At 32.3% G+C, this 18,981-nt stretch overlaps 1 protein-coding gene across 4 annotated transcripts in view; it reads left to right on the top strand.

The window, feature by feature from the left end:
* The window catches only part of Ythdc1 (YTH N6-methyladenosine RNA binding protein C1), a 29,605-nt gene extending 20,224 nt beyond the window's left edge, over positions 1-9,381 (top strand). For 2 of the 4 annotated variants that reach the window (XM_046428686.2, XM_046428688.2), the window contains 7 exons: positions 30-196; positions 2,704-2,786; positions 4,040-4,076; positions 4,149-4,212; positions 4,322-4,384; positions 6,023-6,157; positions 8,364-9,381. In XM_046428686.2, coding sequence (XP_046284642.1) covers positions 30-196; positions 2,704-2,786; positions 4,040-4,076; positions 4,149-4,212; positions 4,322-4,384; positions 6,023-6,157; positions 8,364-8,588 — 774 coding nt within the window. In that variant the 3' untranslated portion in view covers positions 8,589-9,381. The remainder of the gene's footprint in view (positions 1-29; positions 197-2,703; positions 2,787-4,039; positions 4,077-4,148; positions 4,213-4,321; positions 4,385-6,022; positions 6,158-8,363) is intronic. The other 2 variants (XM_046428687.2, XM_046428689.2) reach the window with 1 other exon arrangement.
* Positions 9,382-18,981: the final 9,600 nt, after the last annotated feature.

The raw sequence follows: 18,981 nt of genomic DNA on the forward strand, positions 1-18,981 counted from the left end.
TCTTAAAAATTGCTACTTTCCTATTCCAGGAAATTGAACTTGAATGTGGAACCCAGCTTTGTCTTCTATTTCCCCCCGATGAAAGTATTGACTTGTATCAGGTCATTCATAAAATGCGTCACAAGAGAAGAATGCATTCTCAGCCCAGATCAAGAGGACGTCCATCCCGTCGAGAACCAGTCCGGGATGTGGGAAGGTTAGAAACGTTCTTTGGACTGATAATAGGCACATGTATCAGGATAACATGATGGAGGAATATGATTCGTCAAAAGTTTTTCCTGCGGTAAAGAAGAAAGAGAAAATCCTCAAATCAAGCTGCATGGACTAGTTTGTGGCTTCATTGAGGATTTCACATGGTCACCTTGGTCTCAGTCATTTTTCAAGAGGAAAATGGGGATCTTACCTTATGCAGAAAAAAATTATTTGCTAAAGAGTGATAACCAGTTTAGATTAGTTAGTACTCTGATAACACAGTACACAAGTGAAATGAGGTAGGCATTTGTTGCTAAGAACAGGCTAGAAAGGAGGAAGAGGCGGAAGTCTTTATTTGCAAAAATTGTTAATATTTTGTAAAAAGCCTTTTCTTTCAGGTGTGTCTCTGGATAATCCTTATCAGATATGGGACTTTTATAAAGGATCACTAATATTTTTTCAGAAGATGACGCCTCATTTAGAGGATAAAATATTTTTAAGTTATTTTGATATTCAAGAAGAGCATTATTGGGACTGTTTGAAATTTTGTCACCGTGATGTGTTAACCCCATTGCCAAATATTCTCTAACATGTACCCAGTGAAATCATACATCTTGCTGAGCTTCTGAAAACAATAGGTTCTTTCCAAAGGGAATCAAGTGGCCCTGGGAGACCCGGCAACAAACCAAAACGAAGGGCTGTTGCTGTGTCTGTTTACAACTTTTCCAGATGCTGGCAGTACCGGTGGACTTAAAAGTGTTTTTTAGAGGATCGCCATGGTTATTGATCACTACTTTATGAACTTAACAGCATTTTCCAGGAAAAGGGGGTTTAACTTGTTACAGAATTGGAGAGAAGTCTTTGCAAAGGACTGATTTAAGCCCTTCTACCCAACACCTTCCCCTGTATAGATTTGCATACAGCTAAATCTAAAATATTCTGCTAAAGACTATTGGATATGTGGTTGATGGGATGAAACCTTTGGTTAAGTTTCCTTTTGGTGGAAACATCCTGCGGTAGGTACAGATAATACAACAAGAGCCCCATTTCTTTGAGCTTAAAAAGGACACTGTCGAGTAGGTAGGAGGAAACCTGGCAGAGCCCCTTACTTTTGGCCTAAAAGGACTGAGCACCAAGATGTCTTTTGAAGTTTAAGCTAAGAGGTTTCCTGTGCAATACAATTTATACAAGTGAAGTTTTTACCTCAGTTTTGCAATGGACTGCAAACTATACTTATTACACCACTACACCTTCTCTCAAGCCTGCCAGGGCCTCCATTTATGTATGTGGCTTACAGCTTAAAGTCAGTAGTTGGACTACCTTATGAACTGTTACTATCATGTTTTATACCGGTCGTAAATGCACTCCCCAAACTACAAGAAAGCGGTATGTTTATTTTTTAAACCAGCTTTTAATTTTCATAGTATTTATTGTAGATTCAACTGTTTTTATTCTGTTGGGGGGGGTTGGGGTTATTGCACTTAACTGAAGTTTGAGTGAACTTGTGTTGCAAACATTAATAAAAGCAGTCAGTGTTCAGAGAAATAGCTGAAAAACTAGTGATGCTAGGTTACTACAATTTTTATTTGACATTAATGTTAAAAAGACAAATTTACTAAATATTTTGGATTTTTACAAATTTTGTTTAGCTCTTTATTAATGCCAAATAAATTGCAGTGTATTTTATTATGTTACATTAGCCATTAAGATTTATGAAAGACAATAAAGAGCAGCCCTCTGCAAACAGTACAGTTTCACCTTATAAAGAATATACTTTGAACTAGTTTTATGAATTCTGTTAAAGCTCATGAGCATTACTTGCGAATTTATATTGTTTCTGGAAAAAAATTTCCTTAATTTCTTAATGTTATTAAATATAGAATAAATGCTATTAAGAAATATTAAGAAATTAGTTTTTCAAAATACTAAGTTTTATTTTAAACTTTCCTGTACAGTAGCTCTTTCTAAATATCAGACTTTCTGTATGATCATATGAAAAGTGTAATTTTGTGCAAGGCAGAGGGAAAATATTTATGCAGTTTTTAATTTTGTTTAGACTTAAACTAACGTGACATTAATAACTTAAATATATAGATTTTAGAATTACCTGTTGTATAATGATGGTATGCTTCTCCCACCCACCCACCTTTCTTTTTCACCTGAATGGTGGCTTTATTTGGGAAAGTGTTTTTATTGTTAATCTGGATATATTTGATTAGACATCTAAAATATGATTTACATGTTTTGATCAGATTACTCTGTGGCTGTCTCATCATAGCATGATATTGCAGAGAATGCCTACTTCCAGTGGTACTTTCAAGGTTTGGTTTATAGGACATAATTTGAAATTAAAATTAAGAATTTTTAAGATAATCTGATTGCCAAAAATTAATGTTATTTAAAGGAAGTAATGGGCTATTCTTTGTACTTATCTCTATCAAAAACTCTTGCTTTGCTGTTTGTTCTCCCAGCAGTTTTTGGTTTAATTTCTAATGTGTCTAATTTGTGTAGGCGTCGACCAGAAGATTATGATATTCATAACAGCAGAAAGAAACCAAGGATTGACTATCCCCCTGAGTTTCACCAGAGACCAGGTTAATATTTTATAATCCTGCAGATATTTGACTTAAATTATTAAACAAAACAAAACAAAACAAAAAAATTCTGTCATAATCCTGTAGTTTTAAAAATGAAGAAAATTTAAGACATGACTACTTAAACATTAGGAAATTATTAATATTTCTCATTAGTAATTCTTCCCCTGCTCTGATAAGATGGTTTAATCTATTCCAGTGTGAGTCATCATAATCTCTTAATTATCCGAAATTGCTAATTTTGCAAAAATGGAAATATATCTGCACACAAGTTCAAGATTTAAATGTAGTTAGGGTAAATAGTGACTGTATACTTTATTATGTTTTTCTGTTTCTGTGATACTTAGTGTTTTATGTATTATATAGCTTTAATCGGAAACTCAAGTTATACTTTTTTTTTTAAATAAAAAACTTCATGATTTTGCAGAATAATGGAAAATACTTGGTCTGTAATCTAAATGCAGATTTCAGTTAGTCTATTCTTCACTGGAATTTATATTCAACAAAGGATATCATATTTAGAACACAGTGATACACTTTTAAACCTAGCAATTTGGGACTTGGTGTTAGCAATATAGTACTCTTCTATAACAAGTGGCTTTTAATACAAGCCTTATTCTTTCCTAAAATGGGGTCTTGTGTTGCAGTAGTGCAAGTAGTTTTTTCCCATTAACATGGCCACTCCAACATTTTATGCTTCAGTTTGCTGGCTTCTTACTAAAAGAAGCTGGGAAAAAGGCTGTTTCTTTCTCTTACTACCATGGTTTTTTCATTTAAAATATATACATTTTTGCAACTTTTGCAATTTGTTTCCCTCCCCTTTTGAGTTCCCATTTTTTAAAACATCTGTGGTTTACTTAGCAAGACCTGTATGTATTCAATGTGAAAGGTAAACATTTGCTTTAAGAAAAATCCTGTTACAGTTTCCTCAAGATAGTTCCTCTTCTCTTTACCTTTCCTATGGTACACAATGAAGAAATTTTCTCTATAGCAGGATTTGGGCCATGAATGTAGAAGATGTACATGAAAACCCCTCCAGTAGTTTACAATTCTGTGATATCATTAAGTTAGGTACTGCCTAGATTATCATATTATCTAAGAAGAAATTTTGAAAATGGAATAAATAATAATAGTATCACTTAAAGTACATATTTTATGGAAAGAATTAAAACAAGTGGTAAGGAAGGCTTAATTATAGTGCCATAATAAAAATATATAAATTTGATTTACTAAAATGCTTGATGTTTGAACAGGGTATTTAAAGGATCCACGATACCAGGAAGTAGACAGGTAAGTTGGGTTCACTCTTGCTTAGCTTTGAATTACATTCTTGGAACTAGTTTATGAATTACCTGAATTTAGTTTCACAAATCTTATTCCCAACAGACGATTTTCAGGAGTTCGCCGAGATGTGTTTTTAAATGGGGTAAGCATTACCTTTTATATATTTAATGTAGATAAAACCAGGGTCTGGTTTGTTTTGTAGTCCTGGGATGATTTTTATTCATTATTGACATTATCATGTTTTATTTTAGTCCTACAATGATTATGTGAGGGAATTTCATAACATGGGACCACCACCACCATGGCAAGGAATGGTTTGTATTCTTTTTTTTTTTTTTTCAATGAATTTAATTTACAGTTCCTAGTGCTTTGAGTGTTTATTTGTAACATGATGGTTATAGTTATCTATTAAGAGACTTAATACGAATTTTTGCTAATAAGTAAATTGCATGCTGTTTGTAAAGTTATAGACTAATGAGTACATTGATTTGTGTTAACAGTCTAAGCATAATTGAGATGTATAATAATATAGGGTATTATGGTTAGTGTAAACTCTGCCTTCAGATATATTCTTTTCTCTAACTCTGACCTTGAACAAGTTTCATAATGTATCTCTTTCTCGTCTGTAAAATTAAAAAAATTCTTTGGCTCATCAAACATATTTAATACTCTGTACATGGCAGAGCTTTCTTTAGGTATACAGTGGTGAATGAAATGGACATTATGCCTGTTCATTTATAGCTTAACATTTACTGAATAGTATCAGTCTCATAGGATTGTTGAGAAGAAAAATTTGCCAGAGATATCTAAAATTTAGTATAGTGTCTGATATAAATTTATTTGTCTGTTTAAAGTAAGATTGATTAAATCCTGATAATTACTGATTTTTAATCATTTCCTTTCTTTAAGAAAACTGGATATTCTTCTTAGAGTTTATTTTAAGATATAAGGGTTAACTGAAGTGTTAATTTCCAAGAAAGGAAAACTTGGTAGTTTAAGTAGCTTTTGTTTCTTATTTTATTTTAAATGTTATATTATGTGACCTCTTTATCTGATTTTTGTTCCACTTATGATACAGAATTTTTTACTTCATATACAGATATGTGGATCATGATAATTATGAGATTTCTTTCCTTTGGGGTCTATGAAAATGTAAAATTAAAATATTTAATATATGAGCTTGATACCATGAAAGTAACTTCTGTACTTTATTCATTTTGTAATGGCATTCAAAGTTTCATTATTTTCTGGATTTATTTTATTTCTTGAGAATAAATGTGTGCATAGTACTTAAGCAGGTGATGATGGATGGGGCTCTTAATGATGGTCTGGAGAATGCTCAGAAAGCGAGTGTTCAGATCGAGAGTCTACTCATTACCCTGCTCACAAAGAAAAACAGTTAACATTTGAAATTCTTTTGAAGATTGAGTGACTCAAACAGGACTGGAGACACCAAAAATACTATGGTGAACAATATTACCAAGTGATGATCAGTGATTTTAGTACCAGGATGCTTGATGTTGTATACCTGCGGTGCCCCTTAACTACTAGCACTCTGACTGTAGGCAGGTTACTTGGTGCCTCATTTTTTTCCCCATCTTATAAACTAAGAATTTGTGCCTCATAGGTTTTTCTGTGACAATTAAATGAATGATATTTAAAGTGCTTTAGGATACTACCTGGCTCTCAGTAAATACCATGTTTGCTATTTCTATTAGAATGTAAATGATATAAGTTAAAAAGTATAAATATGTTGGATCTTTAAAAATGTGTGATTAGAGAGACTATCACAAATACTTTGTTTTCAACAAATGGAGATTTTGAAGAACCTTAATGGCTAGTACAGAAGATTAAATTATTTGGGGTTGGTGGTTTGGGTAGGATAATTCTAACAATGGCTTATATTCAAGGGTACTTGGCAGAATCTTATGGAGACGGTTTTTCTTTTTTAGCCCCCCTATCCGGGAATGGAACAGCCTCCACACCATCCTTACTATCAGCACCATGCTCCACCTCCTCAAGCCCATCCCCCTTACTCAGGACATCATCCAGTACCACATGAAGCAAGATACAGAGATAAACGAGTAGTAAGTGCATGAGAATGCAAAGGTGTGAGGGAACTACTTAGAATTCTGTAGGTAATTTAAATATGGGGATACCATATTGTGTTTAATATATGAGCTTTAAAAATGGCTGATCAAGCCTTTGGATTATTTAGACAGGTATTTCTTTTTGTTAATCAAATTAAAGACTGCTCAAATTAGATAATCTATCAAAGATAAATAATACCTAGGATATTTTCTTTCTGTACTAAAATCTTCACTGTAACTATGTAATTAATGTTACTACTAGGTATTTCTAAGTTTTTTGTGTGTTCTGTCTCAATTTTTATAGTATTGATGGTTTATGTTAACAGATAATCTCATTATCTGTTATATAAATTTTTAACAAATTTTATTTGGATTAATAACCAGGTACGTTTAATCTCCTTTGCATCTGGTTCTTATGATATTAGGAAACAGCAATAAGATGCTAATAAATAGAATAACTCCCTTTAGTAATTGGTTTTAATAATTATATAAGTATTCAATGTACTTGATATATAAAAGGTATTTTTTTTAATCACTTCAGAATAAATGAAAGATAATTTCTACTTTTGAGGTTTCCAGGTTTTTATTGTATAGCAGGCTTATTTTTATTATATTTCTTACTCCATTTTATTTTTAAATTTATTTTTCTGTTTTTAGAATTAGATTTTTTTAAAAAAAATTTAAATTTGTTCTTTTTAGTTACATATGACAGTAGAGTACATTTTGACATATTTATACAGACATGGAATACATCTGATTCTAATTAGGATCCTAGTTCTTTATTTTTTTAAAAGTGGAAATTGTCTTCTGGTACTTGCTAGAAGTGTAATTCATATACTTGTAAGTTTGATACTTATATTTACAAAGAACAAAAACAGTGTCTTCCTCAAAATCCCCCTCCCCCCAATAAAAAGTCTTGTTAGGATGAGGAGTTTGTACAGGGGCCAAGTATCTCTTATCTTCCACTATGAATTCTAGTTGGCCAGGATAATAGATTCCTGGGCAATCTTTTGAGACATGTATTGTTATTTCTTATTCTCATAAGAATAGTAATCATTCAAAATAAAATCTTAAGTAGTATCTTTAACATGATATAAATCAATTTGAGAATTCTAATAAATGGACCTGAAACTGTAGACTTTTTTTAGTTAGTCACACAAAAAAACATAGCCTGTGTCGGATGAAATTTTAGTTTACTAGATGGGTTGTGGTGTTTTAAAAAGTGCCTTTTTTAAGTGATAGCCTAATTTTTAAAACAAGAAGTCTTTTTGATTCTTTTACTGAAATACAATTGTCCTTTTTAACAAGTTCTGTTTCATGGAATTTTATTGTAGTAGGTTTTCTAATTTGTGTGTGTGTGTGTATATTCTATACTTATAACATCACATATTCCTTACATATGAAAGGAATATATGATGTTATAAGTATAGAATATATATGCTGTGGGATTGTGTTTTGAATCTTATGTTCTATATATTTAAGCTGTTTTTAAAACAAAACATATTCAGTAAGTAAAGGTGAGCTGAGAAATTAGAGTAGAAAGCTAAAACTAGAGCAAGGCTTAAGCTTTTAAAAGTAACCACAGCTTTCCCTTTCACTTAGTTGCTTACCTTACCCTTCCTTATTCATTTCATCCTTCAGTACATTTTTAGCTCTGTGTGAGACAAGATTTCAGTCTTACTGAGTGCTTATTTTCTTACAGTTCATTAAATTCCATAAATTATTTGTTAAAAATTTTATCTGTAAATTGTCATTAGCAGTAGACTTTAACAAAAATCTGAAGCATAAGATTTCTTAGTTTCACCTCAAGAGGGCAGAGTTTGCTGTATTTTGTGGAGTTGAAGGAAGGTAAAAAGTATTAGTCTTGCATCAAAAACATTGACAGTGTTTAGCATAATGGGAAAATATGATGGTTGATTGTCATGACCAGGTGTTTACTTTGGTCTAAATCTCGTTAAAGGGATTAGATGGAAGAATCATTAAACTTGAATACAAGGAAATTGAATGATGAGGCTTGAGTTATCTGTGGTAAATGTCTTAATTAGTGAGCCATCAAAATTCTTTTTCTCTGAACAGTCAAAATATATCTTCTGTGAATTAATTATTATAGTTTTCTGAAATCTTCCTCTCTACCAGACTTAATAAGTGTTGTTCAGACATTTTGGCATGTTTATCCCATTTCTTTCTTTTCTTCCCATTTTAGCATGATTATGATATGAGAGTGGATGATTTCCTTCGTCGCACACAAGCTGTTGTCAGTGGTCGGAGAAGTAGACCCCGTGAAAGAGACCGGGAGCGAGAACGAGATCGCCCTAGAGATAACAGAAGAGACAGAGAGCGAGATAGAGGACGTGATCGAGAAAGAGAAAGAGAGCGATTATGTGATCGGGACAGAGACCGAGGGGAGAGAGGTCGATATCGAAGATAATGTGCTTTTGGAAGCTCTGATTGAAGATACAAAAAAAAGAATCTTTTTTTTTTTTGGTTGTTTTTTTTTTTTTTGGTTGTTTTTTTGGTGTGTGTTTACAAGTAGTAAATTTATTTTCAGCTGTCTACTTAAAGTCCATTGTGTAGAAGGATTTATTATTACCCCCTTCGTTTCAAGCATGCAGTATAATAAGAACTGGAAAATCTCAAATCCTCCAAAAATGCACAGTTGACAGTTGACACTTTTATCGGGGCAGAATGGAACAGTCCAAGAATGTAGATATTGATTCATTCTCCAAAAATGTTCATCTTATAGCTTATTCATCTAGAGTTATATTTTTTGTTTGTTTTCTTTCAGATCTTGATAACTGCCATGGTATTTTGCTTTGATGTGTTTCTACATGTAGTTGCACACGGTTCAGTAAAAATAATGCTGCTATCAAGTATGCAAATATTGAAGTATGATGGTTTGACTATATGGCAGTGTTGTAGCAGCCTCTTGGTTTCTCCTTTTCCCTCTTTTTTTAAAAAACTTATAAAGTCACTTTTTATTTTTTAGTCTTCAATGATGAGAGCAATATTAAGAAGACATTGCTATCTAATTTTTAATCTTTTTAAAGAAAAGATTCCTATGTTCAGTAGCATGATTGATGCTATTGTTTAGCCTTTCCCTCTAAACTGTATACATTGGCTTGGAATGTTCACAACTTGGCGTGTGTGGCAGCAGAAGATAATTCCCATATTCTACATTGCTACTGTTTTGTATAAAATAAATTGGTAAAGATTGACACTTACCTGTTGTTACTTTTTTCTTGTCTGATTGCCAGTTTCTTATTATGCATTAGTGGACATAAAAGAATGCTTTCTCTAAGAATTTATGTGATAAGGTAGAATTATGTTGGTATTTTGTTTAAGTATTTATACATCTAGTAACGTTTTGGGGTCTACCTTGATCTCTGATTTGTTCTCTTATTTATTTCAGATTTTCGATCTGTTTTTGTCTTCTATAAGTGAGGTACTTTGTAGAATTTTCTATTTTACTTCCTAAATTGACTTAAAATTTAGCCCTCCTAGTTATTTCCATATATTAACTGCCAGTCCCTCCCACTGGTAATAAGCTATAATAGAAATAGATCAACATAAGCTAACAGTTTATTGAAGAATATTTTGCATTTCAGTTTCTTGAGTTACATATGAAATTTTGTCCTGTATAAAGTTGAATTATCTAAATGTAAGGGCTATTTGAATATTTGACTACTTTGTTTTGGTTTTTAAATATTTAGAGTCCATGCCACAAGATGATAATGCAGCTTTACATTTAATCTGTATTTATTGGTCTGAAAAGGAGAACATAGGAGCTTTACTCTGTAATATATAAAGCTCTAATTTTACTGCCTTCATATTCACATCAGCATTTAGAATATTTTCCTTTGCATTTAAAATGAGTAAATTTATTTTTCCTATCTCAAAAATAAAGCCTATAGATTTATGTTAACTCTGCAGTGTGGTTCAGGAAAGTACATTAACTATTTCTTAAGGATACCAGAGTTCTAGCTTTGGAATTGCCTTTTGTTGTTTGATTTTGAAAGCTGGTAGTGGTAAAATGCCTTTGTCACTCTTCTGAAAGACATTTAGATTGTTCCTTGTTTTAATATTAAAAAGTCTTTTTTTGAACATGTCAAGTGTGTTTAATAGATGAAGAAAGAAATGTGAATAATTGTGAATACTTTCCAGTAATGTTATAATTCCCTGACCCAAGGGTAAGGGTAGTGTGACACAGAGATCATTTATCCTGATTTTTTTTTTTTTTAAGGTACCAGGAATTCAACCAGGGTCACTTAACCACTAATCCATATTCCTTTAAGGAACTCTTTGAATCAATCAGGGCAAGATCTTTTGCAAGATTGTTAAGACTAGGAAGTTTATGGTACTTAGGCTAATGAGACTGTAGGAGACTTTTTCTGAGCTTTACTTACTTATAAGAGATCCAGTAGAAGAGATTCCCTTCACTTCCAGGCACTAAATTATGTGAATACAAAGTATCAGGGAATTGGTTTAAGAATAATTAAATAGATAAAGCCAGAACTACTTGTATGATAGAATAGATAAGATATTTTTGGTCACTTTTCTACTTAATGGGAGAGAAAAGACCCTATAAGTACAGTCATTGATAAAATAATAGCAAAACATTGGGAGACCATAGTTCTGAATAAAACAAGGTATAATATCAATAGGGACAAGTAGATCTTTTTATGACCAAGTAGTACCTTTCAGTCACACAGGGATATATAGAATGCAACTGAATTTTTCTGACTCTTTAGTTTTGACTTGGGGAAAGATGCTCAGAATATATTGGAGTTGGAAAGGACAAATCTAGTAGAGGAAGAAAGGGGCAGAACTTCTATGGTGTCACATTCATCACATCTTTCTGGTAGGTGCTTGTAGACTTAACAAAGGCTAGCATGCAGTGGAGTCAGACTTTGAGCCACATTGTTTTACTTGACTAGTCCACAATTTTCTGAAAAGAAAACATTTCTTCTCTGTTAGTATGTTTTCTGGTATAATCCAGGAAATACTCCAGATGGGATATTCTGGAAAGGAGGAAAGAAAAATTATTGTTTATTTGTGGGGATAGAACTCTGGACCTCAATCAAGCACTTCATCACTGAGCAACATTCTTATCCCCTTTTTAATTTTGATATTGTCCCACTAAGCTGCCCAGGCTGGACTCAAATTGGAAATCCTGCCAGCCTTTCTGAGTAGCTGGGATATAGGTGTGTGCCGCCACCCCTGGCTTCATCGTGTTTTTAAAAATGGTTCTATCTAACCTTAGAGCTTCCAGTTAAAAAGGGAATAAAAATATGAACCAATACAGATTTTGAAAGTATGTTTAATAAGCATGTCAGTCAATTTATGCTAAATTTAGCAAGTGTATTAAGTACTTCCAATGGGACATTTTGGGGGAGATTATAGATACAAAAGAATCTCTCTACCTTTAAAGATTAATTTTCATATGGAGATATATTTATGGACAATTGTGACCATGAATTTGGATGGTGAAGCAGGATTGATTGGAGAAATTGATGGGATTTAGAGATGCTGAAGATAAAAAAGGGGTAATGGAACTGGGAAAGGAGTGTAGATGAAAGTGAAATTAAACTGTTAGGACCAGATTGCCTGAAATTATTTGCTGTGATTTTACTTCCCTTTATGTAAAGTGATGCCTTTGGAAAATTTCAAAAGCAATACCTGTTGAGATTTTGATAGTAATACACATGGCCTTGAACAAATACTAAAAAGTACAAAAAAAAAATCATAGTCTCACTTTCCATTCTAATTTACATAGGTAACCGATGTGATGGTTTCCCCTTAGATTTCTTTCTAAGCTTATATAATCATTGTATGCATATATAGTTATGTTTGTGATATATGTGGCATATACAGTCATACACCATATTAGGATGCTTTGGTCAATGAGGAACTACATATATGACTCTGGTCTTAAGGTTATATCACCTGGCAAAATTGTAGTCATCTTAGTTCATGTAAATACTCTTCATGATGGATCACACCATGAAGAAATTGCCTGATTGCTTTTTTTAATCTATTATAAGCAACACATGAATACGAATATATTTCTACACAAAGCTTTTTTCCACTCACATCTCTTTCTATTAAAATGTCTTCATTCATTCAATGATTCTAGGGCAGTTAGAGAATTTTCCTGTCAGAACAGTGCTAAAATGGATAATCTTGTGCATGTATTTTTATGCTTACACTTTTTGTCAGGGAGAGATCTAGAAATGTAGTTTGGTCATTTTGCAGTTTGACAGAATATTGTCAGATTGTCTTCCAAATAGTCATACAATTTACTAGCAGTCTGTGAGCCTTGGTAGTTTACTATATATAGTCTTTATCAGCATGGGAAATTATAAACCACTTAAATTCCTGCCAACCTGACAGAAGCATAATGCTTTTTGTATTTATTTGCATTTCCCTGATTTATAAATTTGAGTATTTTTCCCCACAAATTTAACCATTGATATTTCTTTTTTTCTGATAATTGCCTTTTTCTCATTCTTTGCTCACTTTTTATAATTTGTATTATGAATGACTGATACGGATATTGATTATTGGTTTGCAATATGTGCTGTCAATGTTCTCTACTAATGTATGGGTTGTCTTTTTATTTGTTTATGATATCTTCTTCCATATATAAGTTTGCCTCTACTGGAAGCTGTGGTCCATACTTGTAATCTCAGCAACTGGGGATGTTGAGGCAGGAAGATTGCAAGTTTGAGGATAGCTTCAGTAATTCAGCAAGGACCTAAGCAACTTAGCTAGAACTTGTCTCAAAATTGAAAAAGAATTTTTTTTTAAAAAAGCCGAATATGTAGCCCAATGGTAAAAGCACTCTTGGGTTAAATCCCCAATATCCTCCCACCAGAAGTTTGAATCTTTAATTCAAATATGTAAATTGTTATGGTTTTTTTAGGATTTGTACTATTTTCAAGATTCTGAAAAGTGTTCTATGGATATTTTAGAATTTAAAGTGTTTTAACTTTTAAATGTGAAATCCAGTATGAAACTTGTTTTTATGATGATCTGACATGGGGATCTTATTGAATGTACCCTAACTATATCTATGAATATGGCAATTATGTCTCTATAAATGATTTTAGATGCCCCCCCTGCTTTTTTACATATGCAGTTTCTCATGTGGGTTTAATTTGGATGTTAGTCTATTGATGTGCACATCTGTTTCTATGCCAGCGCTACAGTATATTAATAGCTATAGTTTATTAGGATGCTCTTCAGTTTCAATGTTTTTCTTATTTTTTTGTGAATGCAATTCTATATTAGCATGTGTAATTCTTTTGTGTCTCTTGAAAATACTTTTATTTTTAAATAAATGCATTAAGCTCATAGAATTATTTAGAGAGAGTAACTTAAATGTCAAGATTACTAATCCAGGTAATTGGTATATGTTTCCAATTTTTCACATCTTTATGTTCTCAAGGAAATCTTTTTTTTAACTTTTATTCTATATAATTCATACTTTTTTGTAGTTATTTTTATTTGCTCATAGTTTCTGTTAGTGAATTTTTGTAATATTTTAGGTTTTTTTCTAAAACTTAGGAAACTTTATTTTTTTAAACCACATATATTTAAAGGCATGCAACACAATGTTTTGGTATGTATGTATATATAGTGAAAGGATTAGTAAAGCCAATTGACATTCATCATCTCACATAATTACCTTTTCTCTGTGTGATTAAGAGTTCCTCAAAATCTTAGAAAATTTTCTGTATACAATAAAATACTCACTATGGTCCTCATGCTGTACTTTAGATCTCTAGACTATATAACTTCAATTTTGTACTCTCTGACCTACATCTTATTTCCCATCAACCCCCCCCCACCACCACCACCTCCAGTGACCACTATTCTATCGTGTTTCTATGTATTAGACTTGTTCTTTAGATTTCTTACATAACAGATCATGCAGTGTTTTTGTGTCTGGCTTATTTCATTTAGTGTGTCTGTCTTTCATGTTTATCCATGTCACAAATGGCAGGATTGCCCTCTTTTAAAGAGTAATACTCCATTCTGTTTGTGTGTAACAATTTATCCAGTCCTTTGTCAACCAACATTTAAGATGTTTCCATACCTTGGCTATTATGAGTAATATTGCAGTGAGCATGGAAGTTCACATATCTCTACAAGGTGCTGATTTTATTTCTTTTGGTTATATAGTGAGAAAGGGAGTAATTCTATTTTTAATTTTTTCAGGAAACTTCATGATCTTTTACATTATACTTGTACCAATTTACATTCCAGCAGTGCGTTACACACCTTCACAAACTCTTGATATCTTTTGCCTTTTAGATTGTAGCTGTGTAACAGGTGGTATCACATTTTGGGTTTTGATTTCCCTGATGATTAGTGAGGTTCCGTACCATGTACCTGTTGGTCTTATTTATGTTGTCTTTGGAGAATTTAGGTCCTTTGCCCTTTTTTTTTTCTTTAATTGGATGATGATTTTTGCTATTGAATTGTGAGTTCCTTATATATTTTGGATATTAACTCTTATCAGGTTCTAATTTTCTTCTGTTCTATAGGCCACCTTTTCCTTTTGTTAATTGTTTATTTTGCTGTATTATAGTGCCACTTGTTTATTTTTACTTTTGTGGCCTGTGCTTTGGTGTTCTATCCAAAACATTGTCAAGATCATTGTCAAGGAGATTTTCTCCTATGTTTTCCTCTTGGAGAAGTGTTTTTTTTTTTCCCTGCATTTTTTTGGGGGTTAAGTAATTATTAGTGTAAAATTTAACTGGTTTTAGTGTGTTAATATTGTATTCTGCAACTTTATTGAATTACTTGAGGTTTCTTGTGTGTGTTTTTTCTATATTTAGGATCATCTCTTCTGCAAATAGGAACAGTATTTTCCTTTATGATTTTAGATGCCTTTATTTATTTTTTCCTTGTCATTCTGCTCTTGTTAATACTTCCAGTACCATGTAAATAGAAGCAATGAGGGTAGGCATTCTTGCCTTGCATTGAATCTTAGAGGAAAACCTTTCAGTTTTTCCATTTATGATGATGTTAGCTGTGACCTTTTCATATATGGCCTTTATAGGAACTTTCCACCTATATCAATTTGTTGAAAGATTTTTATCTTGAAAAATTGTGAACTTTGTTCTCTGCATCTAGGGGATGAACATGTGGTTTGTATCATTCATTTTGTAAATATAGTATATCATATTGACTAATTTGCATATGTTAACCTTCCATGCCAGGCATTAAATCTTATTTGCTTATACTGTAATTTTTTGGCATGTTGAATTTGTTAATATTTTGGGGGTTAGGGTTATGGTGGCTCATAAAATGCATTTGGATTATTTCTTCTACCTTTTTTTTTTTTTTTTTTTTTTGAGAGCGAGTTTAAGAACTGTTGGTATTAATTATTTTGATGTTTGGTTAAACCTAGCCATTAAATCATCTAATCTTGGGCATCTCCTTGTTGAGATTTTTAATTACTACTTCAATCTCAGTGGTTTATTCAGACTTTCTGTTTCTTCTCATTTCATTCTTGTTCGTTTTCTAGAAATTTATTTCCTCTAGTTTATCCAATTTATTGACATATGTTATACATAATAGTCTTTTATGATCCTCAGTAATAGCTCCACTTTTGTTACTGATTCTATTTGTGCATTCTCTTTCCTTTAAGTCTTAGTCTTGCTAAATTTCTATTTTATTTGTCCAAAATCTAACTCTTTTGTTAATTTTTTTCCTGCAGTTTTCCTTTTGATTTATTTGTTCTGATTTTTACTGTTTTCTTTCTTCTGCTAAATTTCATTTTATCCCTCCCCTCTCCCATTCTCCTTCCTCTAGTAGAATCTGTTAGTTTATATTTGATTAGTTCTTTATGCTGTCCTATCCTTCCTTCCCCCTTTATTTTACTCTACCTTCTGCATATGAGATAAAACATTTCTTAGTTTGGCTAATTTGACTGAGCATTCTTTATTTCCATCCCATTTACTGGCAAATGCCATAATTTCATTGCTTTTTTTTTTTTAGAGTAGAACTCCTGTGTGTGTGTGTGTGTGTATTTTATGTGTGTGTGTGTGTGTGTGTGTATGTATGTATATATATATATATATATATATATATATATATATATATATATATATTGCAATTTCTTAATTCATTCTTCCATTGATGGGCATCTGGGTTGATTCCATAGTTTAGCTGTTGTAAATTGTGCTGCTGTAAACATTGATGTGGCTAAATTCTGTAGTATACTGATTTTAGATCTTTTGGGAAAATACCCAAAGAGTGGGATAGCTGGTGGTTCCATGCCTAATTTTTCTGAGGATTCTTCATACTGCTTTCCAGAGTGGTGGTAGTAGTCTGCAGTCTCACCAACAATATACAAGTGTACCTTTTCCCCCACAACCTCACCAGCATTTATTGTTTGTCTTCTTGATCTTTGCCATTCTGACTGGAGATGAAATCTTTGTGTAGTTTTGATTTGCATTTCCCTGATTGCCAGAGATATTTGACATATTTTCATGTATCTGTTGGCCATTTGTGTTTTTTCTTTTGAGAAGTTTGTTTAGTACTTTTGCCCATTCACTGATGGGATGATTTGATTTATTGGTCTTAAGTTTTTTGAGTTGTTTCTGTATTCTGAATATCAGTCCCCTATCAGAGGAGTAGCTGGCCAAGATTTTCTCCAATTCTGTAGGTTTACCTCTTCACGCTTTTCACTGCTTCCTTTGCCGTGCAGAAACTTTTTAGTTTGATGGCACTTATTGATACTTGGTTTTATTTCTTGTGTTTTGGAGGTCTTATTAAGGAAGTTGGTGCCAACACCTAAATAATGAAATGTTGATCCTGTTTTCTTCCTGAAGTTGTAAAGTTTCTGGTCTAATTCCTAAGTCTTTGACCCACTTCGAGTTTTGTGCAGATTGACAGAAAGGAGTCTAATTTCATTTTTCTACATATAACTATTCAATTTTTCCAGCACCATTTGTTAAAGAGGTGATATTTTCTCCAAGATTTATTTTTGGCACCTTTGTCAAATATCAAATGGCTATATCTATGTGGATTTGTCTCTGTGTCTTCATGTCTATTTTGATGCCAATGCTTTTTGTAATTATGCTCTGTAGCATAATTTCAGATCAGGTATTGTGGGATGCCTCCTGTGTTGATTTTCTTGCTTAGTATTACTTTGGCTATGCTGGGTCTTTTGTTGTTTCGAATGAATTTAAGAATTGTCTTTTGATTGTTTGTTTGTAATCCTGTAAAGAATGTTATTGGTATTTGATAGGGATTTCATTGAATCTGTATATTGCTTTTGGTGGTACGGGCATTTTGAAAATATTGATTCTGCCTAACTAAGAACATGGGATGTCATACATTATTCCCTCAAACTAATATGTATATATCCAGTTGCTTATTTTAAAACATAGTAATATAGTTGAATACTCATGAATTTTTTGTTTTGTTTTGTTTTCTTTCTTGGGGATTGAACCCAGGGCCTCACATATGCTAAGAAGGGCTTTACCACTGAGAAATTTTATTTTTGAGATAGAGTTCATTACATTCCCAAGGCTGGTCATGAACTTGTGAACCTCCTGCTTATAGACCACCAAACCTGGCTCATGTATTTTTTTTTCTGTTTTATAGTTTACTATTCATTTTTTGGTGGTGACATGATTGCATGTTTAAAGTTTAATGAAAAAAGTAATAGTGTATTTCTTGTATATTATTATCTATATTATATTTTGGATATTATGCCTTTTATTTTATTATTAGTTTCATTAATGATTATTGCTAAAATGAATTTTGTCATAAGAAGAGTTCTTTTTTCTTTTTTCCATAGTTTTTTTTTTTTATTGCTGCATTATAGTTGCACATAATGGTGGGATTTGTTGTTATATATTTATACATGCATACAATATAACTATATATAGGCTAATGTCATTCTCTAGTATTCCTTTTTTCTCAAGTTCTAAAAAAAAATTTCCAGCTTACAAAAACAACTAATTAAGTCTTTGTTCCATCCAGTTGTTTAAACATATATCTTGTCAAGCAAAAAAAACTTGCTCTTGGTTTCTTTTATTCTTGGTGATTTACAAACTTTATTCTGAATTCAAAGGCTATTAAAGACAAGAGTTTGAGATCTTTTGGACATACAAAATACTTTCTGTAGCATAGGATCTCACAATTGTTTCACACAATATTAGGGGATTTTGTGTGTGTGTGTGTGTGTGTGTGTGTGTGTGTGTTGGGGCGGGGGTACTGGGAAAGGAACCAAGGGAAACTTACTATGGAACTACATCCCCAGTCCTTTTTTTGTTTTTAATTTTTAGATAGTATCTTACTAAATTGCACAGGTTTGCCTTAAACTTGCTATCTTCCTGCCTTAGTGTCCTGACTTGCTGGAATTGTAGGCATGCAGCACCATACCCAGTCGATATTTGTTTCTTGATTCCACCTTCAATTCATTTTTTCTGTGTGCTATAAGATCCTAGGTGTTGAAGTAGTTGGAACTCCTATGAGGAGATAAGGTTAAGCAATGAGACATATGTCACAGAAAGAGGGACATCTACAATACAAGGTAACTTCTACATTATGATCCAAAGGAACTCAAAAACTTGGCTGGGTCCCACTTGTCAGTCTTAATTAAAGAGAAATAGTCTTTTCTTTAAATTTGTCTTATTAATCAATTACAATGGTACATTTAATGAAGTACTCCAGCATGTTCAAAAACTATGTAAAAGTATCTTTTGTCTTTCTACTTAAATATTTTATTGGGTTGTATAGTTTTGGGTAGGTAGCGAGTTAGGACCATTCAGAATTTCTGAAATAATATTTCCATGGAA

Source organism: Marmota monax, unplaced genomic scaffold, assembly GCF_021218885.2.
Source record: "Marmota monax isolate L192 unplaced genomic scaffold, Marmota_monax_Labrador192_F-V1.1 WCK01_AAM20220418_F8-fsc00132, whole genome shotgun sequence".
NCBI lineage: Eukaryota > Metazoa > Chordata > Mammalia > Rodentia > Sciuridae > Marmota > Marmota monax.